At 39.4% G+C, this 26,125-nt stretch overlaps 1 protein-coding gene across 4 annotated transcripts; it reads right to left on the reverse strand.

Moving 5' to 3' along the window:
* Positions 1-426: 426 nt before the first annotated feature.
* Positions 427-26,075, reverse strand: CASP8AP2 (caspase 8 associated protein 2). 4 transcript variants are annotated; one of them, XR_003921311.2, is made up of 11 exons: positions 25,477-26,075; positions 23,723-23,798; positions 22,530-22,610; positions 20,600-20,700; positions 19,329-19,403; positions 17,981-18,096; positions 12,819-15,325; positions 7,322-10,283; positions 5,410-5,509; positions 2,951-3,454; positions 427-1,677 (listed from the first exon to the last, which is right to left on the reverse strand). XR_003921311.2 is itself a non-coding variant. In XM_029999887.1 (10 exons), the coding sequence occupies exons 2-10, from the start codon at positions 23,769-23,771 to the stop codon at positions 3,398-3,400; spliced, it is 6,048 nt and encodes a 2,015-aa protein (XP_029855747.1). In that variant the 5' UTR covers positions 23,772-23,798; positions 24,989-25,125; the 3' UTR covers positions 427-3,397. The 4 variants fall into 4 exon arrangements, 2 of the variants coding, with proteins under 2 accessions (XP_029855747.1, XP_029855757.1); XR_003921310.2 differs by having other exon boundaries at positions 427-1,864; XM_029999887.1 differs by lacking the exon at positions 25,477-26,075 and adding an exon at positions 24,989-25,125 and having other exon boundaries at positions 427-3,454.
* Positions 26,076-26,125: the final 50 nt, after the last annotated feature.

Here is a 26,125-nt window from a genome sequence, read left to right on the forward strand (position 1 = left end):
ATACCTGATGCTCTATGTTTTCATTACGTGCATCCCCATAAACCTTGCTCTCTGAATTTCTACTTTGGAAAATTTTCCAATATTCATGTCCATTAAGAGTTTTAAGACTGAATCCTGTAAAAATATGTTTGTTGGATAGAAGCAGATCTATTTGTAAGAGCAAATTGGAGTAAGACTCTCAAAGGGCTGCCAGCTACACTCTCTCACGGGAAAGGCTTAGATACAAAAAGGTCTTTCTCCTTTGTAATATTCCACTCAACACTAACCCAATGTTTCTAGAAAAGAAAAGGAAAGTTGAACGAACTAACTCATAAGTGGTTTAAAGGTTTTATGTAGTTCGTGAAATTGTCCATTTTCTGATCCGGTCATGTCCACTAAGAAATAAGCTGTACGTATTTGGAGCAGTAATTGCATCAGAGCAGCAGCTGATTGCTTCCATGTTTATTGGCCAAAACATCAACATAACTACTCATTTATACAAACTAACGGAAGTCAATTCTAATGCTGCTGCACAGCATTTGTAGTTGTCAAGCCATGAGCCAACAGTTCTAGAAAATGTTTTCATTTACCTGAGGTTTCACAAATAAGACTGTAGATTTACATACAGTACATTTTGCATATATGTATCAAAATTCTTGTTGGAGACATAAATTACAAACAATGGTACAAAACCACTCCAAGCCAACCTTTGTTCAACAAGAACATATGTGTGTAAATTTTACAGTTTTATTTTTTGCATTACTCTTACAGTAAGCAAACTATTTAGTTTATACAAAATAAACCCAGAGTTTTATATAGTTAAAAAAATCATCTTTGGCTAAACAAAGTTCTCTATTTTTATACATATATTTACATATATACACACATCAGATATTTTACATGACCACGTAGGAACCTGTACACATACTTACAATAGACAGAACATTAAAAAAAGTTTCATAATTTACAAAAAAGGAATCCAAGTCAGAACCAAACCAGTCAAACCCCGCCGCCCCCATCACCTGTACAGATAAGAAAGTAAATAAACACAGACAAGGAATAAACAACTTTTTAATAAAATACTGCCTGCTTCTTTGAGACAGAGAGGAAACACTTAAGTGCAGAGAAACTACTTCCCTCAGTGCCTTCAGTACTGTGCACATTCTGATCTCTAATGATATGGTTAAGAGAATACTGTTAGTAGAGCCTGATTTTTCCACAAACATGAATGCTACTCTGCTAACTGACTATTCTGAGAACAGATTCAGTTAGATTTAAATCTCCAAAAAGTACACAATTGCCACAAATGTTCATTAAGAACAAGCATGGGTAGGTACACAAATCCCCCCCTGAAATCACTAGGTGCTGCTGGCGTAGCATGGAAGATGACACTTGATCATCAAAAGCAAACGTTTTAGAAGCAAGCACATAAGATGGAGGACTGCCAGAACTGACATCATCACCTACTCAAGTCATTCCTTGTAACAGTTTCCAGAGCACTGCCTAAAACAAGGACGATGCACCGTTTGGCAGCATGACAATCCATTCCATAGGTCACGTTTACAATACTCCAAAGGTGTTGGTGGCAACATCACTGACAAATTACCTGATGGTTTATTAGAATGAGAAGTCTGTCCCATTTGTTGGAGAGGGAGCAAAAAACCATTATGCTGAAACTGAAGAAGTGGTCATTGGATTCTGAAAAAAAGCCAATTTAATCCAAGTTGAAAGGCAATGCACTAAGGTGGGGCTCTTAAATGAAGTCTAACTAAATGTAGCAGATATTCTGACTAAATACAGCAATTCTGATCCTCAATAAAGAAGAAAAACTCAAACATCAATGAATTCATAATACAAAAACCTGTGCAACTTCCAAGAATGTTTCCTAGGGGGAATTAAAAAAAAAAAAAACCTTTTTAGAAGTTTGGGATAAAGCAGCAATATATGAGATATGTGTGTCTATACATATATATACATACACACTTTTAGTATGTACTAGTAAAACTGGAAGCAGTTATAAGAGTTCTTTAAAATAGAACATAATGAATTTCTAATATACTAAACAATTTGTAAAGATAGATACAATTGCTGTCAAAACATGCCAGGTTGACAAGCTTTTGAAACTGCTTGTTTTTACAGAAAAGTTTTTCTCTTGGTTAGTAAGTATAAAGTCACATTTTATAAAACTGTAAAGGTCTGTTTCTAAATTAATTTTAAAAAGACAATCACTTGTCAATTTTTATATTTATCTTTTTTAAGCAAAACAGAATGTTCATTATGTTGAAGACCTAAATTAAGTACCTTTCCCAGATGTAATCTGGAGCAGAAAAACACATTAGCCTTTTCCGACGCAAAAAAAAAAAAAAAAATTGAAAAAAACTCCAATACGTTTTTCACAGAAAAAAAATTCCCAACTATTCAAAATTCAATACTAAGTCTTTTTAAATATCATCAGAACTGCAAAATGTTTTTAACTACAAGACAGTTCTTTGTAAAGTAGTACTCATTATGGCATTTCATGATTTAAAAGAAACTGAAAAACTGGTCACTGTATTAATGACTGGCTTCACTCTCTCACAGAGGTTGGGACTCATTTAATTTGACTTCAGAAATCAGAAAGTTAGGGGTCTAGACTAGGCAACTGGCTTAGATTTTCTCCATTGTCAAGGACGACAGATGGGCACCCTCAAAGAGAAACTCATTCATCTCTGTTGAACACTGGAGTCATTAGAAATGGCTTAGATAATGTGCTTAAAGTTGAAGACAAACCCTACACTCCGTGTCAGATTCTCTCCTTGAAACCTACTATAAGCAACTGAAAAAGCAGCAAGAACCACCTATTGCTTACCATCAGAATCCAATTACTAGATAAGCAGCTTTTGGAATCATTGCTATCATTGCCCTGCCTTATTTCAAAAGAGAGAGGCCTAACTTCTTAAAAATATGTTTCAAGGTAACCAAGATGACATACCTGTCATTTTCCAGGATTATCCACCAACTGGATTCCAAAGCACTCTTACTTTTTAAAATCATAGTTTGACATCACCATACGCAGTACTTCCGACAAGTTAAGCAAGGACCACCATTTTCACTTGACTGCATGTCCTTTTCTTTGCTTATAGAACACATTTAACTAACAGGGGATGTCACCCCCTTGAAGTGATACTGCTCCATTTGTACATGCCCATTCTTTCCTAGCCAGTTTGTTTGTAAAGTTCCCTCTGTGTTATTCTGACAAAGCACTTCAGAGGAAACATGGACAGGGAAGTAAATAATTAACAGTGCATCAGATTTACCAAACTTAGTATTCTGACTTGGGTACGTCCCACTAATCCCATCATTTGAATGCAGTGGTTGTAGTCCATCGCTGCTGGTAACAGCTAAAAGCCTGTAACCATGAAGCAACTTGGTGGTAAGTTTACTTGCACTTGGATTTCTTGAACAGCTTCATTAACTGCTTGAATCTTTCTGAAACCTAATGGAGGACAAAAAAAGACATATCATTAAGGCCCCACACTTCCATACCTACCAAGAAAGACTGATCTGACAGCATAAAGTTTTTTGAAAGAGACCACTATTTTGTTTTTTATTTGCTTTCAATAAATTTTAGTGGGAGAATTTTAGGAGCACCATTAACAAGTTACTTGGATGTAGGAAGTCTTCCTATACATTTGACATCCGGAACAGCCTCCAGGTTAACCAGAGACCTAGAGCCAACTACTGGTTTAACCCAGGTTCCCTTACAACAAGGAGGAAAAAAATGAAGGCTTCAAAGTCAATTAGACTTGAATTTTGCCAGGTATAATTGTGAGTAACATTCAAATGTGAGGACAAGAGCTTATTCTGTACTCCACAAAAAGCACAGTTTATTGGTTATGTTCTACCCTCTTGTACAACTGCTGCTTCAGGTATTTATGGGTCATCATGGAGTAATTTGCCTACTAAGGATTTTACAAAACTGGTCTGTAGATGAGAGTCAAACATCTTTTTGTTGAGCTGTCCTGGTTTCAGCTGGGAACCGAATTAATTGTCTTCCCAGTAGCTGGTACAGTGCTATGTTTTTGAGTTTGGTATGAGAAGAATGTTGATAACACACTGATGTTTTCAGTTGTTGCTAAGTAGTGTTTAGACTAAGTCAAGGATTTTTCAGCTTCTCATGCCCAGCCAGCGAGAAGGCTGGAGGGGCACAAGAAGGGAGGGGACACAGCCAGGGCAGCTGACCCAAACTGGCCAACGGGGTATTCCATGCCATGCAATGTCACATCCAGTATATAAACTGGGGGGAGTGGGGGGGGGGGGATCGCCAGTCGGGGACTAACTGGACGTCGGTCGGCGGGTGGTGAGCAATTGCATTGTGCATCACTTGTATATTCCAATCCTTTTATTATTACTACTGTCATTTTATTAGTGTTATCATTATAATTATTAGTTTCTTCTTTTCTGTTCTATTAAAGTGTTCTTATCTCAATCCATAAGTTTCACTTTTTTCTTCCCGATTCTCTCCCCCTTCCCACTGTGTGTGTGGGCGGGGAAGTGAGTGAGCGGCTGTGTGGTGCTTAGTTGCTGGCTGAGGTTAAACCACAACATGAGCATAGCTACAGCTTACATAGTGACCTCATTCAATTGTAAGTTAGTATTTCTTATCGCTATATGCATATTGCTATAGAGTATCTATCATCCACCAAATACCTAACCGGGAAAAGTGGCATAAATGCACAGATAACACTGTTTTATCCAATCATCCACCCCAATAGCTTCTAAAACCCGCAAAGACTCTGTAACGATACAACACAACATCCTAAAAGCCAAATCCTGAGCATGCAGGATTTCCTAACTCAGTCAAATGGGTGTTCCTCTTTTTAGATTTGCAGGATAGAGATTAAGATAGCAGTTCAAGACGAGTACAAAGTTATATGCAAACCTCTGGAAATATTCTACATCAATTTGATGTTTGTGTCTTTTGACATTTCTTAATTAAAAAGTGAAAGAAAAAATGAAACATTTTCATGAAAAACGTCCCTTCTGCAAAATCTTGGTATTTTTTTTTTCCAGCTCTAATTTTAATCCTTTCCTAATTTATTAAATGTGTGCAAAGGCTTTGGGCCTCTCCAAATTGCCTTTCTTTATCTAAGTTCCAATTCAACAACAGAAACAATCCTGTTGTTCCTGGCTTATGATTGGACACAGCAGTTTCAAGGTACCAATTAAACAGGTTACTGAAGAATCCCTGGACCATAATATCCCTATAATGTCTATTTTTAAAAAGTAACAACTGGGAGAATCTAAGATTCTTTTTCAAGAACCCCCCAACAAAAGACATGAAGAAAAAACAACTCCAAATTAGCAGAAGATCTCCGAAGTTTTTTGTTCAACTGTAGTCATAAATGTAGCAACATAGTTGTTATCAAATATAAGAATGATAGCACCTACCTGATTTGGGCTTTTGTTCAGCCTAGTGGCTAAGGAAACAAAGGTTCTGCTTGACGGTCCTTTTCTCTGACATTCCAGTAAAATTTCTCGGTCATCATTTCTATAGCAAAAATGCGTTTTAAAAATATTAATACATATATATGTGTACATGCACACAAACAAAAAAAACCCCAAAACATACGGGCATATATAAAATTCTGAGTATTTCCAAACTACGGAACACGAGTTCAAACAGCAGCAATGAACTTATGGAGGATCCTCCTCTCCACCAGCACAGAATAACAAAGTCATTACAAACAAGCGGTAGCGGAGATTATGCTACCCTATCAGGAAGGGCAGGACTTTTACAACAGAGTTAGCCCAAAACCAAAGTCATCAAAAGAGTTTTAAGCTTCTAAAGCAGACATTTAAACTTGAATTGAAAAGAACTCAAATTCAACAGTAATTCTAGGCAGAACTGCCTCAGTTTGCATGGCTAGGTAGCATCTTTCACCTAAGGCCCACTGCCATTCAAAGATGAAACAGAGATGTGTTTGACTTCTGTAACTGGCTTAATGTAACAAACACACTCAGAGCACATCTACTGTTCACATGAGAATAAAGGACCAGGAGTCTATTCTTAAGCGTGTCACCGATTTGCTGTTTGTCTCATTAATGAATTTAGGTATATGTAAAATGTATACAGATACAGTCATTATACAGCAGCTACTATGTATCTTTGGTTGAAACCTGCCATATTCCAATAGGTTAGATTTAATTTCCTCTATTTCAAAGACAAATATAATGACTAGTTATTTAAATAAACTTTTTTTTTGCATAGTTCAAAGATGGAAAAAGACTGTGACACAGAAAACCTAGTCATATTCATAAGGAAAACTGTAATAATCTCTTCCAATCTCATTGGTTTGCATGTTAAAAATCGTATTAGCTTTCAAAGTCTTTTTTCTGTGAAGGAGTTGATTTTCTTTGAAAATGCTACCTAGAAACTTACTTTATATCTGAACTATAGTTCAGAAAAGTCTGTCCTGAAAATTTTAGGAGTCCCTTTATAAAGTGTTGATTATATCAAGTTGTAGCAAGAACAGCAAAACCGGCTAACTACAGTTTCTTAAGGATAACAATACACAATAACTTGTATCTTTGACACATACCATCACCTCATTTGTCACCCACATCCTACTAACTGGAATATATGGGCTGAATGGTTAACTAGTACATTTCTGCAGATTGAGCAGTGTAGACCCCAAAACAGAAAACATGTTTGCTCTCATGCCTTCTCTCAGTGGGGGAAATCTTTAGCTGCTCTCCTTTACCCAGTCACCGATGCTTCTGGGCCTTGCAGGAACATCAAAGACCTGTATCCCCTACCAAGCCTGGCTGGAATTTCTGGACAGGAGAGGAAATGGGCAGGGGAAACAAAAATTACAGATAGTGCAATATAGTACATCTTGTTACCTTAGCATATAAGCTTTAAAAACAAAAGCAAAAAGTACTCTTGCTTTGGGAGACCTGGGTAAGCGATGGAATTAGTTATGATGTATGGAAGCCACCTTCTTTAAGGCAAATCTGATTTAACCTACCTAAAAAATGACTAAAAGTTGTTCTCTTCCAAAGGCTGCTAACAGGATTACATGAATCAGTTCATCTCTTAAATTTGTTTTCCCCTGGACAAATGTTACAGAAAAAGGATAAAATAGACTTCGGCACCTTTCAGTAGTACTCTAAGAGAAGACATCAATCTCATAAAGCCATCCTGCACAGATAAAGGAGGCTCCCACTACACTATTTACAGGATGTAGAGCTACCAAATAACTTCAGCCATCAGCTAAATATCCTTTTCTTCCCACTTTTCAGTATATCATGTAGTTTAAAATAAACCTAGAACAATCAAACAGATCAAATCAGAAATTACCTCGTCCAGGAAACTACTACTTCTCCCTTCTTTTTAATGATGTTTTTGGCATACAGACTAGGTGATGATGCAGATGAAGCCAAAGGAGAAGAGTCTTTGTTCTGCTGCAACTCATTCTTCTTACTGGAACATTGTTTGGGAGCTGAATTTACCTCTTCAGACTTCACATCACTTGCATCACTCCCTTCACCTGCTGATTCAGTTTCTTTTCGTTGCCTTTTTGAGTTGGAATTCTCTCTGACAGCCTCCTTTTTCCTTTTTTTACTAGCTTTATCATCTATACTTATCTGGCATCCTACATCAGTATTTGAAGTGGATTTTGTTTCAAGATTACCTTCACCTGCCACAGTCTCATTGGAAAGCTCTTCCGTTAAGTCTATAAATGCATCAGAGCACTCTTCCAGTTCTTCCTTTTTATCACTGATTTCTGAGTTTCCTGTAGAATTTTCCTGAGTCCTGTTATCTGCAGTGAATTCCACCGCATGACATGAAGTTTCACTAACAATATCATCTGTTAAATCTATGTGTGACTCTATACTGCATCCAGCAGGAAAAGAAGCTTGAGATCTAACACGCATTTCATTTATGTTTTCAGATACTTTCAATTTGTGTGCCTGAGATTGCTCAGAGCCTTCATCCGGGCTTTCAGTTTCATGGCTCTCTGTGTTTGAAGGTTTTCTACACGGTGCAAGCAACCCAGCAGTTTCTTCCTTTCCAATACTATTATGTGACTCTCTTAGAGGCTGAGGTAAGGCAGGATTTTGTTCTTGTCCAGTGCTGACATGAGGCAACTGATTTGTCTTAACCAGATCTGGTTTGAGAGTTTCTTGCACAGTAGCTGCTGTGGCACTCTGACTGTCCCTTTCTTTTTCCCCACTTCTCATTTCTTCTTTTGCAATCTTGGTTGAGGATGCCCGTGCCTCCTTCACTGAAGCCACCTGATCAGATGCTGGTGAGGTAGATGGCACCGCACGCCTAATCTTTACAATAAAATGATCATTGGATTTCTCCATGATCACTGCTTGCATTGGTAGGCTGGGGCGACACTGAAAACCGGGAGCAACAGGCCGACTTGTCCACGATGAAGAACAACTTGATTTACTGCTTGAGTTATCAGATTCTAAAGCCAAATGAATGTCTTGTTCAGTGGCATCCTCCTCTTCAAGAAGGGCATCTTCACTGTAATGTGCGCTGAGAACACCCTCGGGAGTTGAGCTAGAATTATTCTCAGGTTTTAGGAAGCTGAGGTGAGCATCTGATTTCAAAGGTGATGGAATAGTTAAGGAAACAGCCAAATCTTCAAGGAGGACAGAAGAAACAATTGATTTATTCTTTTGTAAGTTGCATTCATCTTCTTTGCATGCAGCTGCATTTGTAGGAACCTCAAACATACAGCTTTCATCTAATACATCTGGATCAACAGACATGTGAAGCCTAGATGCTAAAGAGGGAGCCCTTACAGGTGAAACAGTAGGTGACGTAATATCCTCTACTGGTCGAGATTCCACGCAAGCCTCCTTTGGAGCAATCTCTTGCACCAGTCCAGCAGCATTACCTCTGCATTTATGACTGTCTAAAAACTGTTTTTCTGGAGTCCTGAATTCCCATTCATTTCTGTCGATATTGCCACCATTTTTTTCCAAGAGATCAGAACCTTGCAATAAGCTTTTGAAAATTTCACCCATTTGAGCATCACTTACAAGATTAAATGTAAGACTGGACGCTTGTTGTTCTGTGAGAAGCTCATAACCAAGATCAGACTTGTTAGCGTCTCTGGACAGCTGGAATCCTTCCTTTTCATATTTTACACCCTTCAATGGAGTGAGAGTGCCTTGCAAATTATTCTCTTTAGAAAGGTGCACTTTGGTTTGGGAATTCCTCGTGTTATCAATGGAGTTAAGACATTTTGTAAAGGCAGTTTTTGGTGCATCTGTTTTATTTTTCTCATGGTGACACTTACGTCGTTGATAATCCACAATTTGCTTCGAAAGGATATATTCTTCAGGCTTTTGAGATCTGGGTTTCAGGGACTTTTTTCTAGATCTTTGCACATAATTTTTATGACTGATCTTGTGTTTTTGCTTTCCTGCTCTTTCAAGCTTCCCTTCCTCACTCTCATTTCCCACATTTCCCACATCACATAGTTTTATTATAATTCTCCTTATCTTTTCAAATAAGTAATCAAGTTGTTCATCTACAAATTTCCATAACTGTTTTTTCATATCTGATACTTGTTGTTCAAAAAGACGGTCCACTATTGCATTCTTTTTAACTTGCTTAAGTTTGGATTCTATAATATCACAGACATTCAATTTTAATGTCTCACCTAGTGTAGACATCTTGGAAAAGTTCAAGTATTTTATTAATGATGTAAAATTTATGATACCAGATTCTATAATTCTGTGAAAATGCTGAACTGGGAAGTGTACCTTAAACTTCATATAATTTTTCCTCATCTGTTTTCGTATAGCTCTTAGCATCTGCATGATTTCTTGTACATTTGAAGGCTCAACAATAACATGAACTATTTTTTCAAGACAAGCAATGCTTACAGTTTTATTTTTCTTCATATCCTTCGAAGATCTGAAAGTCTGATTTTTATGCCTCTCTCTGTTCTTCTTTGTACTTACTTTCACAGAAACAAATTTTCCATTATCTTCATTACAATGCACAGGTTTGTTCTTTTGATTCTGCGGACTGCTGGTCAAATTTCGTGTCTCAGGAGAAGCTTTTGGTCTTGACTTTTTTCTCTTTTCAGAGCCTCTTTCTGGCTTAGATTTTTCTTCATCTTCATCGCTGCTTATGATTTCTCCTTCTTCTATTTCATCTGAAGAGATACTCAGCTGGGACTCCATCTCCAAGTGTTCATCAGACATGTTAACTGGCTTTTGATTTTCTTTGTTTACCTCCTTTGACAAATTCTTTGAGGGACAGACGACAACCGTACTTTCAGGAATTAAATCTATAAAAGAAAAATTTGCCAATCACCATAAAGAATGCAATTATAAACAGACATTTTCAGAAAAACCTGGAAGATTCTCTTCTGTAAAGTGACTGTTCAGAACTGTTTGTCTGAAACTGCCAACAACAACTGAAGAAGTTTGAGCTATAACAAGATTGGGTCATTTGCTTCAGCAGCTGCTAGTTTAAGGGATTTTTCTGAGCTTCAAAGGGCCAATAAGACCTCAACATTTCACCAAAAACATGTGATCTCTCTCACAAATATATCCATTAAAACCAGAAAAATCTAGCAGTTTCCACCAGTTTTGAACTTCTTTCCATTTACTTTAACAAGTTTTCTGAACACTGCACAAGCTGAATGTTAACTTTAACATCATTATGGACTAACATTTACATACAATAGGTGGCTTTTTCTTTTATCAGTTTCACAACAAAAACAAAATGAGAAGAACAAATGACCTACTAATGTTTGCATTCAACTGTCTTTTCCAGGGCTGATAAAAAGGTTGAGTCTTTCAATAAACTGACCTACTAAACAAAAAAGAGTACTAGGCACTGCACACATGATAAAACCCCTATTTCAGTTTTTGATGCATTTAAGATTACCAGCACTGTAACTAAGCAAAACAGCACAAAAAGCTTTTTTCTTAGAAATTTTGGAGAAAGCCTCCAGTTCAGGCTCCTGAATGACAGGAATGAGGAATGACATATGTGAGAGGAAAGGCTAAAGTTCTGCCAAGTGTAGTACGCCTTACTCTGCCTCACAAATAAGTTTATTAAACGTTTTATATTTTTGAGATATCATTAAATATGTATTTAATCATTATTCAAAATATGCTATTTTGTTAAGAAAAAAAAGCAATTACAGTTAGCTACAAAGCAGCATGTTACAAAAGATGAAAAGACAAGCTCATTTCCATTGTACAAAAATTCCGCTGAAGTGCATATGTATTGATTAATGAGATTTGCAGTTAATTTTAGGCTTGCTGGGCACTCTAGTTAATAAACCACTCATGTTCAATAGCACATAGATTAGACTGCTTAATGACCTCTAACAAACATTTAATCTCATAAAAGATCATATATAAATTCATCTCCATAAAAAATGAACTTGTGGTTTAACACTTCAAAGCAACATTTGAAAATGTTTACTTTATACGGATTCTACAGGAGCAAAAACATATTCTATCACTGCCTCCATTTCAGTTCTGCAAGGATCAATACCTTCTCAAACTTATCACTTCAATATTTTGACAAACCAAAGTATAAAATGAAAGTGGTCAAACTATAATATTTATATATGTACCCTTGTCCCGCAGAACAGCAGAAAGGCGAGTACTGAATTTCAAGGCCAAGAGAAACTATAGCCTCCTGTCAATTTAACCGCTGCAGAACATTTGACACCTATCATTCATTAGATCACAAAGACAACTAGGCTTCTAACTTCAGAGCTGAAAACCACTGCTTTGGAATTTAGTAGCAAGTTCTGGACAGGATGGATTTGTCCAATTAGTAACTCAGGGAAACACTACAAAATTAGAAAAATACTTTTATTTGATGTTCATCTACTCTAATCCCAAAACTCTCGTGTTCCCCCAGATATTTCAAAGAACATAAAGTACTGTAGGAATGAAATATAAACTGCTAAAGGAGTTCACACTTGAGAGTAGCTGTCTCAAGCACAAGAGACAGAATTCCAGAGTAAACCACACTAAGATTTCCAAAAAGACATAAGGATTATGGCCTGAAATATAAGAAAAAGGATTTAAATGCCACTCTACCATTCTGCTTCTAGTAGGAAATCTAACCTTCCAAGAAAACTTTTTAGTAGTTGCAGCAGGACATTACGGAAGTTAAATTCACAGAAGTAAAAGATTTAAACTTTGGGTCACCTATCTTCTCTTCCTGTGAGTGCTCTCATTGCATTTTATCTTCCTGACATCTTATTTAGGAGTTAGCTCTTACTTCATTAACGATAAATCCTAACGTCCTGTTTGTTTTACTTTTCCCCACCGACTGACTCACAGTTACAAAATATATATATGAAAATTCACACTGACATTAATTCAGATGGAATGCACAGCCTTCTCTTAGCTGACATTCCTAGAAATTAAGTCTCAGGTACTCTCCAGCTATCTCACAACTAAATACTTGAAAGAATATGATCCTAAGTAACCTTTGCTGCTACAATTTCAGAGAAAAACCTAATGAGACCTACTCAGACCTAACCGCAATTAAGAAACTTATATGTATTTTTTTTTTTAAGAGTTAGTATGTAACTCTTATTTCAACCACTTACCTCTCAGTAGTGACAAACTCCAATTTTTATAGTACTAATGTTCAATTGGCTACAGTCTTGGCTGCACTGTTAAATGGTTCCAGTACAAACAAAAAGGACCACTGAGGCTTATACAGCTTAAGAAGAAACAATCTATGCTTTTGAGAAAGCAGTTAAAAGAAGTCTTTTCTGCTTTCCATGAACAGATCTTCTTAGCCTTTATGTAGAAAATAAATTAGAATATACATAAACAAATACCTTTGTTATAACTCTTCACAAGACCTTTGCAGGGACTTTCCACCTTAAGTGCTTTAGCCAAAGGTCGCATTGGACTGTTCAGTGGGCTGATTGCCTTTGGAATATACCTCAAGTGATTGAGATCAATACTCAGTATTGAGCTGTCATCATCAACAGGAACTGGGTTAATCTCTCTCTCTTTAGTTCTAGGATACATCTCACCACTAAGAGAAGATGCTGCAGTACTGATTTCAGTTAGGTCTGGCTCCAGATCACAAGCATTCTGGTCAACTAATGGTTCATCCTTATCAGTTAACATAGTTCTGTCAAGTGACCGAGATGTACTCATATTCATTTCACAGATACCCTTTTCCTCAATGGGACACTCAATATCTGCAGCCAAGTGATCATTGACCTTCACTACTTCCATTAAAGAGTCTGGTTTTGTTTCGCTAATATCATCTGTCACATCACAGGACTCCAGGACACCAGAACTTTTGGCTTCCAAGTCAAGGTTTTGAGAGACATGTTGGTCTGCTGAGCTTTCTATGTCAGCAGCTAGCCTTGTTTTATCTTCCTCTTTCTTCTCTGCTGTGGACTCTGGAAGGGCTCCCATACTTTCACTGGCAGGTTCAGACTGTGCCACTTCTGCTGCTGGTACATTATCATCCTGCATGACGCCCACTGTCACAGGCAAGTTTTCACACTCTGCCACACTCCCTGCCACCTCCAGGGGCAAAGATTCAGGGTGATTCAGATCCTTGACTGCCACTGCTGTTGCTGAGGCTTCCAATTCAACCAGATCACAAGCCTCTGCTGCTTCTGACAACGTTTCAGCCTGCATCTCATCAGGAACCAGTACTTCTGCTGCTCCTGGCAAGGCTTGGGGCTGTTCCTGACCCACTTCTGCTTCTGGTAAGGTTTCTGAGCTCATTTCATCAGTTGCCACTGCTGGCAATGCTTCAGACTGTGCTGGGTCTGCTGCTGCTACTTTCAAGGCTTTATTTTCAGAATTGACAGAAACAGGCAGTGCAAGTTCCACATTGCTTTGAGCTGTGCTGTCCAGAACTTGTAGTGTTGAATTAGTTTGCTCTGTGGGACCACAGTTAATAGGGTGGGCAGAATCTAACAGTTCTGCCTGCAGCATGAGCTCTGTACTTCCCTCAGCAGTGGCCTGTTGGGAAGGTGGTTTAAATCCATCTGTTGGAGAGAGACATTGTTTCTTAGCAGGAGAAAGAGTTAAATTTAGTTTTTCCATAAAGCTAAGTTTTAAATCTTTGCTCTTTGTCCCAGTGTGATCATCTTTAGTTTTGGGAACTTTATGGTCTTTTAAGCTATCTGCTACTCTGGATGTTTCTTCTAGCTTATAGGACTTGTTTCTCTCACTTTTTGCAACATCTGTACCTTTCTTGGATTCTTTTGCAGATTGGTGTGATATCTCTTTTGCAACTCTTCTTTCATTTCTAAAATGTCTATTTTCATCCTGATTCTCTCTTTCTCTTTTCCTTTTTTCTTCAGTTCTGTGTCTTTCTGATTTGGAATGTGCTGTTTCCCATTCATACCTACTACTATTTTCCTTCAAGCGTGCATATTTATGCTCTCTGCTGTTGGAATTAGGTGAAGTCCTTCCTTCTCGAGCAGTATGATCATTTGCTCCCCTGTCTCTCTTGCAGTCAATGTCTTTTCCTTTTCTAGACTCTTCCACACGACATTTACGTGATTCATGAAGACTCTTTGAATGTTCATTCTTTGAGTGTGGACTGCTTCCTCTACCAGACCTCCTTGACTGCTCTTGTAGCTTTTCATTTGGTTTTTTTAGGCCAGCATTTTTTTCATCTTTATCGTGTGTTTTAATGTCTTTTTTTAATAGATTTTGTGATCTCTCATCAGCATACAATTCACCTCTTGTTTGAAATCTGTCTTTACCAGTAGTTTGTTTCTCCCAGGAAGAAACACCCCTTTCTACTCTTCTTTCTACACTTGGACTGCATTTGAGTTTCACACTCTGACTTTTTTGTTGCAACTCATTTTTACTGGCCTTCTCTGAAAGGCTTTTCAGCTTTTGCTGAGGATCTGAATTCCCCTCTTCACTGTCACCACCATTGCTTCCAGTGCTCTGATGTACTTCTCTTCTGTATTTGTTGACATTTCCCCTACTGTACTGTTCATTACTTCTAATTTCTTTTCTTTCCTTTCTGTTATCCTTGTTGGAACTATGGTCATAGTTCGGTAGACACGTATGAGTACCATCATTGCAGAGCTCATCAGGAGGGTATCTCAGTAAATATGGAGTGTTTCTTTTTTCAGAGCTAGACTTCCCATTGTCTGTATTATGAGATGAGTAACTGTGGTATGTATCTTTTAAACAGTCATTTTTCATTCTATGCTCCATCTTTATACTGTCGCCTAATTCAGAAGGTCTGAATTTAGAATCTTTTGTTTTACACATCTCAGAGCACCTTCCATTAGTTGATCCTGGAAGGTATGTTCTGGTGAAACTACTTCGATGATTGGGAAATTCTGATAGCCTGTTTATAAAAAGAAAAAAAAGTTACATTATTTTTAAATTTATTTAAACATAACTAAACCTGAATTGCAATGAATCCATATATCTCTAAAAAATGTTCATGCTTTCTTTCAGCTTCAAGTTGAAAAAAACGTGGGATAAAAATAGAAGTTTAATAGTTTCCATTAGCACATAGCAAAAGAATGTAATCTGTATACATATTTTCCAAATGAAATTCAACTAAAGAAAAAGCAAGATCTTAACAATTTCGGTAATTCAAATTAGTATTTCATTGTCCAGCAATAAAAAGCCTTTCCCTATGAAAAAAATTGTTCTTTACATCATTAGTGATTTAAAAAAAAAAATAATTAGAAAAAGAGCAATTCAATAGTTTACTATTTGGTAAACTGGCAGCCAAAAGAATAGGTATAATGTGACTGTTTACCCAGTAAGCAAATAAGTGACCATATTTGGAACCTGCTGCAAGCTACAGAAAACAAGTAGTCAATTACAATAATCAAGCCTCATCAAGGCCACATGCTACTGCTGCAAGGTCATCACAATAAAAAGAAAAAAAATAAATTAAAAAGGGCACATGTAGCCTGGATGGCCTGAACTCTTACTCATTACTGACAGAACCTGTCAAAGTTGCCTCACCAGAAAAAAAAAAACCCAAACAAAAACCAAGCAAACAAAAAAACAAATAAAAAACCAACCCCCCCCCCAAACAAAGAAAACCAACAAAAAAAACCCCAACCACCAAAAAAAACCCAAAAAGAAACACTTTTCTGTCATATTCAACAAAACAGTTCATTAAAATGACATGATTAAAGACAATGGCAACATTCTTAAATACTCTCCGCTATCTAAAAAGAATGATTGTGTCTAATCCATACAGAGGGAAACATAAGTAAAAGTCACACCGCCAAATGATGGCAGCAAACCACCAAATGTATGGCTCCTTTTTAGAGAGTCAAGGATGAAGTGGCCGCTACACACAGACATTTGGTTTTGGCCTGAAATTCTACGCTGAGTCAGCATCCAGTTGTAAGGAATCAGTTCCAAGTGCAAATAATAATTCCATATTTATCTCCAATACAAAATGGGGTTAGTTTTGCTTTATAAAATTGAACACTTCCTATGGGCCAATACAGTAAATTTAAATATGTAATGATCAGCTTATACAACTGGCTCTACTGCAGAAATCTGACATTGTGATGTGAGCTGAATGTTGAACTAAAACAATGCTGCAGCTGTTGCAATCCAAAACCCTTTCCCATATTTCTGTTGAATATTGACCTATACTGACAAGTTTCTTCCATGCTTTAGGCTGGCTATTAAATCTGCATAGATGTGTGATGAATGTAATTGTATCCAAGTGGGGTTTCTGGGTTTTTTTTAGTTTGTTTTGATTTTTGTTTTTTCTGAGATAAGCACTAACAATTCCCCTCAAAGATATTATCTCTGAAGTAGTCTTTACAGATAGGTAGATTGCTTAAGATGAACTAATTTATTATAGACCATGCAGCAGACAAGGTGTGCTTCTAAGACTTCAGAGTGCCACCTTCCCCACAATTTTCCATGATGGATGCCTCCAAAATACCTAGATAAAAATACCTTGTTCATAAATTTTCATCACCTTCAGAAGGTATTGCAACGGAGTTTGTAAACTCTTTAATGAGGTTGAGTATGCAAAACAAGAAAGTATTTTTCAAACAATTTAATTTGAAACCCAGAATACTATACTCAGAGATGTGGAAATGACAGCTATTGTGTTAAAGCCAATCAGCTGAAAGAATTACACATATTAAAACCTCTTGACCTCCATCAGATCCTATCTGGTAATTTTCTGTATTTATGAAAAAAAAAAAAAAAAAAAAATTACATAGTTAACATGCATACTCTATAGCTAGCTAGAGGTTATAATGTCAAATGAACCTTCTTTATGACACCTTTTGGAGCAAAAAAATATCAAATGGTCAAACTGAAACACAAACAAACCATTGATGTGGCTGATGTCACACAAGTGACAAGCAGGTGACCTTGTGATAAGCTAGGGGTCCTGAATCTTGGGACTCCTGCTCTGGTTTCAAGTGGTTCAGAAACCTTACACTCAGATACTTTCCCATCCATACTTCAGTATTTTCAACTCCTTGCAGTAAGATTAGTAGTACACAGAAATTACCAAGAATTCTCTAACTGCTATCCCCCACCACTGGAGACAGGGCTTTCATATCTTGCCATGAAAACGCTATATAGTCTCTCTATTTATTTTCATTTGTTGTGTGAAAAGTTCCATGGAATTCACGTCTGAGACCATAAAACACTAGTTCTGAAGCTGAACTGCGTAAAGTAATATCTGCTTTGAAACATGCAAGATGGTTAGATAACCCACCAGGAACAGGCAATTAAACAAAACAAATGAAAAAAGAATTCAGGCAAATAGTCACCATTTGGATTCCTCCTTGTTTTCTTAATTAGAAACCAAAGACCTCATCAAGCAAAGAAGATACTTATCTACTTGTTCTGTACCAGTACTAAACCACACAAACAATTATTTACTAAGTAATGATTTTCTTCATTAGTTTTACTTAAAATACACATGAAAGTTTCTTACAAGTCTATAAACATGATCAGACAAAAAGCATGTTTCCAGTTCTACTGAACTGAACTGTACCTTTGATGGAGATTACTGATTTCTTCATCCTTACGGTTAATTTCCACTCTTGCTGTTTTGATAAGTGCTGAAATGTTCTTTTTCAGAGCTTGGTTTTCATTCTGTAGGACGACATTCTATTTTAAATATACATCAAAAAAAGAGAGCAACAAAGAGAGGGGGAGAGAGAAAAAGAACAAGAATTAGCTTGGGTATCCAAACACATAATGAAAAACAGTGCAAGACAAGCATTAGAAAAAGTCCCTTCATATGCAAACTGACAGTAAAAGATACAGAAACTGTCCTGGAGAAGTCAGAATTAAGTCAGAACTATTGAGATCCAAAGGAGCTCTTTTTTTTTTTTCTTTTTTCTTTTTTTAAACATCACTCACGATTAGGCTCCTGTTTGTGTTCCTAGTAATTATTTAAAATGTTTTAAGCACACAGTTTATTAAAACTGAAATATGCCATAAACCAAGTAAGCATAGAGCTAAAAAATTATAATTCACCGCTTTACTTCATTCTTTCACTCAATTTATTGTTTTCCTGGTGGTCACTGTGTCAAATGAGAGATGCAGCTTTTAAGTACTTTCAGAGAAAGAGGGTAATTTTATTTCTTTCAAGGTATCAAAACCAACTTTGGGTCCTCTATCATTCTAACATTTCCAGATCTGATATTCTGGAACCCTATGTGCAATCCTAGAGATAGCCCCTTGTCTTAATAATTGTTCTCAGCAAAGCCTGCTCAGAAAGGCAGACAAGTTTTGCAGAAAACAATACAAAAGTGTCACAGGGCAGAAGCTGCTTACCATTGCAAAGCATAGAACCTTTGGGACTTACCTGTAATACACAATAGAGCATGTTGCAGAATTTCCCAAGATAATCTGACTATATAGAATGGCACAGCATGGAGATACTAGCTCAAGTTGAAGAGCAGTTCAGCCTTAACAAAATGGCACTATGCTCAAAGCAATGCAGACGTCCTCTTCTAGTTCTAATGACAGCTCAGGTACCTTTGCAACCCTCTTCCTAGTGCATTAAAGACCTATTTTTTAAAAAGCAAGAGAACTGGATACCTTTCTGATAATTATTCATGTGACATGCTTTTTTTCTAATTAAGGAGACAGAAGATAGCTTTTAAGCAACTAAAGTGTTACTGCACGCCACGTCATGAAACAAGTGAATTTACCTACTGATTTTGTAGCAACTATCATAGGCGGAACAAGCTCCTAGCACCTACAGAGGTGTTTTACTAACCATCCACACGATGGATCAGTTCTGGAAAGCATATGAAATTAACTCTCTCTCAAAGCAATATTCTGTTTGCTTTACATAAATCATGACAATGTTGCCCTTTGAACTACAGTACCTGTGCCTGTATTTCCTTAAATTTCTTCATCAACTCTTTGATTTGCTGCTGACATTTTCCATATTCTGCCTGCAACTGTCAAAGAGAGAAGAATTCACAGCACAGAAGTAGACACAGAAAAGTTACTCCAAAGATTTATAGTTCGTTAACACAGTAATGTATATTACAAAGCTCTGGGTTTTTTTTCCAGAAGTTACATATTAAAGCCATATTAAAACAAAAAGTTTCAATATGCTCCAACAGGTATACAAGTCTCTAAAACATCACAAACACTCAGATAAGAGGAAATTTATGTGTGCTTGCCCAACAGTAACAGGCTAGAGAGTAACAGGAAGCCATATTATTGTGAAATTAAAGACATGATTAGCAAGGAGCAGGAGTTCTCAGAGCCCTACAGATGCGGACTTGCTTGTCAGATTTTATATAATACAAAACAGATAAGGAAAAACACAACAAAAAGTTACTACAAACAAGCCTGGACTACAAAAATAAGACTGCAAAGGACATACTCCTGTTGAGATCACAAAATTAAATAAAATACATTTGGCATGAGCCCTTCTTTAAAAGTAGATGGTGACAAAACTTTCACAGAAGAATGGACAACTTCCCTATTGTCAAACTTAGCAGTCAACTACTTTCAAACTTTCAAAGTGACATTTTCATCACTTAGTAGACTCCTGGAGGTTTTGCTCCTGCTTCTTCTATAGTGCATTATATCTGTGGACGTCTGTCCCTTTTATGCCAAAGCTCAAGTTAGTTAAGATGTGTCTTATGGACCAGGATAGGCGATGCTACATGATTAAGTGTTCTGCTGGTTTGCTAGAAGCAGTTATCTGCTGCATAGTTATCTTCAGTCTCAAGGACATGTAATGACATGTAAGATTAATCCATGACCTATCTGCTTCAGTCTGGTAAAATTTGTTGGGAGAAATGTCAAGACTAGCTTTGTATCAGACGTCTGAACAGATATTTAACTAGAAGGAAGTTACGGTACATTTTCCTATAATGTAGCTGATACATGAACCGCATGCAAAGGATGTTAAATGAGAACAGACCATGCATGTCACAGAGTGAGAGATTCACTTATTCTGATAAACTTGTTGGCATAACAGTTTATTAGCACACTCTTGTTTTTTACTTACTTAAAAACAGTTTCCCTATTTTTCCAATAATGTGAGCGTACTGACAACATTCTTTGCACTTTACGCAAGAAAATTTGGAACAAAAAACCTCCAAAACACCAGAATTATTTTTGTCACATTAATACACACCTCGTTGTAGGATGCTTCCTTTGCAGTCCCTTCTTCAATTAATATCTCATCAAATAAATTTAAGCTGTTTCCAGCTGGTGTAGAATTTGGAGCAGAATTGTCTGTAGAAAGAAAATAAATGACATAAAGAAAAAGGTATTTTTCTAGCCAGGTTGCATTGTGTCACTGAGAAAAACACATGATCTTATCTGGAGAAATTCCTACGCTGAATTTCAACATTTATGTTAGTTTTATTGGAAATACTTGATCCAATTTATATAGACATAAAAGGTAACAATGAAAATTAAAGTTCAACTGAAAATACTGTGTTAGAAAAATTAAGATATACAGGACAACTAACAACAAAGATAGGTGCATTTTATGACTGTCTAATAAGTTGGTTTAGGTCAAAGGAAAACTAACTCACAGTAAATCTACCTAATTCACAAAGCAAGAAGGGCTACACCTTAGCAGTGATCTGAGGTTCCCCAATTCCAGAGCCACTTGATAGCAGAAAGCTAGAATAAATATGTGCATCCTACAATTCATTCAGCTTTTGGCCAGACTTCACCTTGGAAACATTTGCAGTTGAAAAATATTATTGAGAAGATTACTCAGATGCCAATGACCCACACATTCACAAATACAGATCAACTGATCAGAATCAAATGGAGTTACTGTTAAGTTGGTATGAGGTTGAATACCATGCTGCTTGTGTTGAATAAATGTTCTTTGCTGCTTTATGTTCCCTCACAAATGTAAACTCCCTAGCATTAGTTCCAAAGAAATGAAAGAAAAAAAAAACAAAACAAAAACCAACCCAACACCCAAACATCCCAATTATTTAGATAATGGTCCTTTTTCCTCAAATACACATCCACCAAATGTTCACCAAATACACATTACTGACAGGACATGTCTAATGGTACCCCTGAAATATAGATTCATTTGCAGACAAATAAATGAAGTTAGCTATCAAAGCTGCGCTGCAATCCTTTGGACAATACCGTAACGCAAAGAGTATTATTAACACAATGCAAGATGACACGCAAATAACATCTGTATAGAGCAAAAATCTCACCAATCCTCTTCTCAAATTTAAAAAAAAGGATCCCTCCGAACTAGACTATATAAAATGTTTGCATTGTGTTGTTATTCATCCTTGCATCTTTTAAATTTAATAAACAATGCATCTCAGTATGTGAAATACAGACTTAGAGAATACTCTTATATGCTGTAACAAATGCAAAGTGAAAAGAGAGAAAAAGATGTATAGATGCTTTATGTCTGTAGGATATAGCATAGCACTTCCACAAAAATTCAATGGCCTTGCAGTAGTAAGGGCAGTGGAGAAACATTTGTTTAAATACTAGAAACAGCATTTCATTAAACAGTACACTAAGTCTCCTAAAAAAGAACATGTGCTGAGTCAATTTCTCTCTTGCCTTCAAAGAGGTTAAAAGAGGAAATTAATTTACATTAGCATGTGAAATTATTGAGAAAGTGACAAAAGGTTAAAAGGATCTACCAAATATACTGTATCAGACAAAGTATGTTTTGGAGCTCTCACTGGGGATTTAGTCATCAGTGACTGTTGGTTCTGGTCCTGAAGCTATTTAAAAACCACAAAATAAAGGTGTTTTTTCCATGGTAAAATGTCCTGTATCAAGGCACAGATAGAATAGCTAAGGTTTCTCTGCTCCCCTTTATATTACAAAGTCTCTTAAAATAGCCAGTATCACATGAAAACTATCTTATAATCATTCAGCTAATGGATTTAAGAATTCTCTGCTGTATTTATACAGTGTAACATATACGTTTTGAATTTAAACAATCAGCTCACCAGCTACATGTAAACTTACAGCTAACTGTTGTTTTACTTGAAACCAGCCTAAGAAGCACAGAGACTCTATAATGCTCCAAGCCAAGCAGCAAGATACAATCAACCTACCAGGGACTGTCAAACCATTGTCCAAGCCATCGTAAATATCCACTGAGCTCTCATCACCTTCCTTGAAAGGGGAAGCTTCGACTAATGCAAAAAAAAAAAAAAAAAAAAAAAAGCCAAAGTAAACATTTAGTAAGCTCCAACCTATAACCTTCCCATAAAGTGAGTGTAGCTGTGATCCTAGACCAGTAGAGAGTAGTAAAAGTAGTAGCACAGATTTTTACTCAGCCAGCTACTGCTACTGTGGTATTTCACCAGGAAGCAAAGAATCTTGTAAGATCAATACCTCAATACCCAAATACTATAACAACTGTGCATGAAGCAAATGATATGGCTTTAAGTACAAATAAATTTTAAAATTATAAACTAAGTCAACTTGATCTGAATTTGAAACTGTTTTCTAGAATACACTGAATACAAAAGTTATACAACTCAGAAACAAAAATAAAAGAATTAGTATGATAAAGCCACTACTGTTAAAAGAAACATTTCTCGCTAAACAGAAAGTATTGTAACAGTCTGTATCACAATTCAAAAAATTTGCTTTAGTATTACCATCCATTCACACACTAACTGGTTCTGTAAAAGTATTTTAATCTGAATTTTCTCAGTCTCTCTTCATGTCTTTTTCCAATGCCTCACCACTCTTGTCTCCTCTATGTGAATCTCTCCAGTTTGGCAGCAAATATTATTACTATAAAGAAAAGTATCAATATCCACACTCCTTCTGAGGCTGGGAATCTCACAAATATGCATCAGATCAATCAACTGCAGAGCTGGAAATAATGTCAGAGTACCTTGATTGCTCGTACTATAGCAGATGATAGTGCATTTGCTCTTACAAATAGCAAACAAAGGAACAATCCTCCTAACCATCCAAATACACTCTTCATTAAGATACAGTGAAGGTTAAATTATACACCGTAAAACACAGGGGAGAGACCAGTTCCAGGCATCCCCTCAAAACACACTAGAAATCCAAAGTACACAGTTATGGTTTAAAATCCAAACTTACTAATAGGATACGGCTTACAATGATACCGTGCCAGGACCATTTAATTACAGTTGAAGCTCATCAGTGTTTGTCCCAACTTAAATTGTTTCCATTTTGTTTTCTAAGTTATTTTTGGACCTATTTATTTTCATAAGACTACATTATTTCTCTGCAAAACTGAAAGTAATCTAACACATCTTACCACCGTAGCGGATATCAAACAGTCCCAGTCCATCCTCATCTGCTGCCATGATACAAACTCCCTATGGCTTCCCCATCTATGAGTAAAATGTCAGAGGAAAGACAACAGATTAATTGACAATTTCAGAACAACATCATAAAACAGAAGCATCTTGAAATAAGTCAATTACACCTGAGCTACCTGTGGCCCCTTCTCTTCAACAAAATCCAACACTAGAATGAGAAAACTCTTACATCAAGATAACAAATGTAGAGCTCTATCAAGAAAAGTAAGAAATTATCTGTCCTGTAAATAAGCATTCTGAAGAAGACCTTCAGCGGTATCTTTTATTCGTATGCATCGAATAAAGTTTCTATAAAGAAATTTCGGTATGAAAACAAGCACTGCGTTCTATGAACAGCTTATCTGAACCTATATTGTAAGCAGTTAAAATAACCTGATTTGATAATTCTGAGTTCTTCTCTGCTGACCATTTAAGAGCAAGTTTCCCCCGTCTGACACCACCAACCAAACCAATAACGAGCGGCAGCAGACAAGAAACAGGTTGCCTGCCAAGGCGTAGAGCGATGCTCGGACGATACTCGGCCACAGGACGCACAGTATCCGCCACGACAGCTATCGCAGAACGACTTTACAAGCACACACGCTTGTGGCACTGAGACACAAGCGCCTGCGAGGCGAGAGCAGCAGCCTGCAACACCAAGGCACCCGCTGCGTCGAAAAGAAGAGCTCGGGGAAGAAAAAGCTCGGCTGCTGGGGCAAGCGGCGGCACTGACTAGTGCCGAGCAGCAGCCTGCCAGTCCAGAGCCAGCGGCCCTACCCCACTCCCCAGGCCTCACCCTCCCCGCACGGGCGGGAAGGGGCTCCCGCCCGCCCCAATTCCTGTCACGGCGGAAGCGCCCGGGACCTCTCGGGGGTCAGGGCGGGACAGCCGCCGACCGCGGCCCGGGAGCGGCACCCCAGCCGCCGCCGCCGCCCGGCTGGCACCCCGCGCCCAGCCGCCGGCGGACCGGGGCGGGAGGGCTGCGCCCGCGGGGAGGGGCCGGCAGGGCGGCGGGAGAACCCGCCGGGGTGGGCCAGGCCGGGCCGAACCGGGCGGCGGGATCCGCGCAGGGCTGCTGGGGGAGGGGCGCGGCACCCGCGCGGGGCAAGGCGGCGCCGAGCCCCCCGCCGGGCCGGCGGCGGAGGAGAAGGAGAAGGGACGGAAGGGGAGGGAGGAGGAAGGCTCCGCTCGGCAGACCGACACGGCCCCCGGCCCTCACCCACCGGTCAGCCGCCGCGCCGCGGCCCGCCGCCCCCGGCCCGCGACACCCCGCAGGTCGTCGTCGCCGCCGCCGCCGCCACTGCCCCGCAGGCCGGGCGCCGAGGAGGCGGAGCTCCCGGGCGCGGCAGCCAACGGCCGCAGACGCACGGCGCGTCCCCGGCCGCGACGTCGGCAAAACCCGCCCCCCGGCCTGAAGCAGTTGGCGCCAAAGCGAGGAGCGTGAGGCGGCCGCGCCCCGCCCCCTCGCCACCGCCCCGCCCCTTCCCGGCCGCGCGCCCCAGGCTTAGCCCGGCCCCTTTCCTCAGCCTCAGGCGTTCGGCCCCGAGCGCGGGAAGTGGCGCTGCCCCACGGAGCCCGGGCCGGGCAGGATTCCCCCCCCCCCCCACGCAAAGGAGGCCCGTGCCGCGGCCTCCCGTAAAGGCTGTGGCGGGGGGAACGGGGCGTGGACCGTGCTGAAGGGCACAGCCGCAGGAGTGACACGCTCGCTCACCTGGTGCGAGTTGGGCGCGGAGGGCCGTGCCCCGCTGCTGCGGTGGGGTGGCCGTGAGGCAGCTCCGACGGCTCTCCCGGGAAGCCCGAGGTTCAAGTCCGGCTCCCGCCCTCAGCGAGCCCGCTGTCAGACCCCTCTGGAAGCATCGTTCGTGCCTTAGATGCGCGCTCGGGCTTCGCTGGCTGTCTGCGGCCGGCCAGGGGAGTTGGGGAGGGTGACGCGGAAACGCTAACGTAATGCCGGCCGCCTTCCTCCCGAGCCTGAACCACCTGTTTGGGTTAGTCACCGCCCGCGCTCGTCCTCGGTCAGGACTCTCGGACTGCTGCCGTGACCTAGATTCGAAGGGCTTGAGGGCGAGCACCGTGGCTTGCGGCCCTCGAGCAGGCCCGCTAGAGGCAAGTCCTGCAGCAGCAACGGCCGTTAACGCTCCGGGAAGCAGGGAAGAGGCAGGACGAGGAGGCAGCGGACGGAGCCCGGCGCGCGCGAGCTTCCAGCGCCCTGAGGAAGCGGGAGAGACTTCGCGCCGCTGCCGGACGGCGCCCCGCAACCGCCCGAGGCGGGGAGAGCGCTCCGCGGCGGGGGTGGCTCTGCGAGACTACACCTCCCGGCGTGCAGCGAGGCGCCCGCCGTGCCGGCGGCCGTGCGCCGC

Source organism: Aquila chrysaetos, chromosome 2 (genome assembly GCF_900496995.4).
Source record: "Aquila chrysaetos chrysaetos chromosome 2, bAquChr1.4, whole genome shotgun sequence".
In the NCBI taxonomy this organism is placed as follows: domain Eukaryota; kingdom Metazoa; phylum Chordata; class Aves; order Accipitriformes; family Accipitridae; genus Aquila; species Aquila chrysaetos.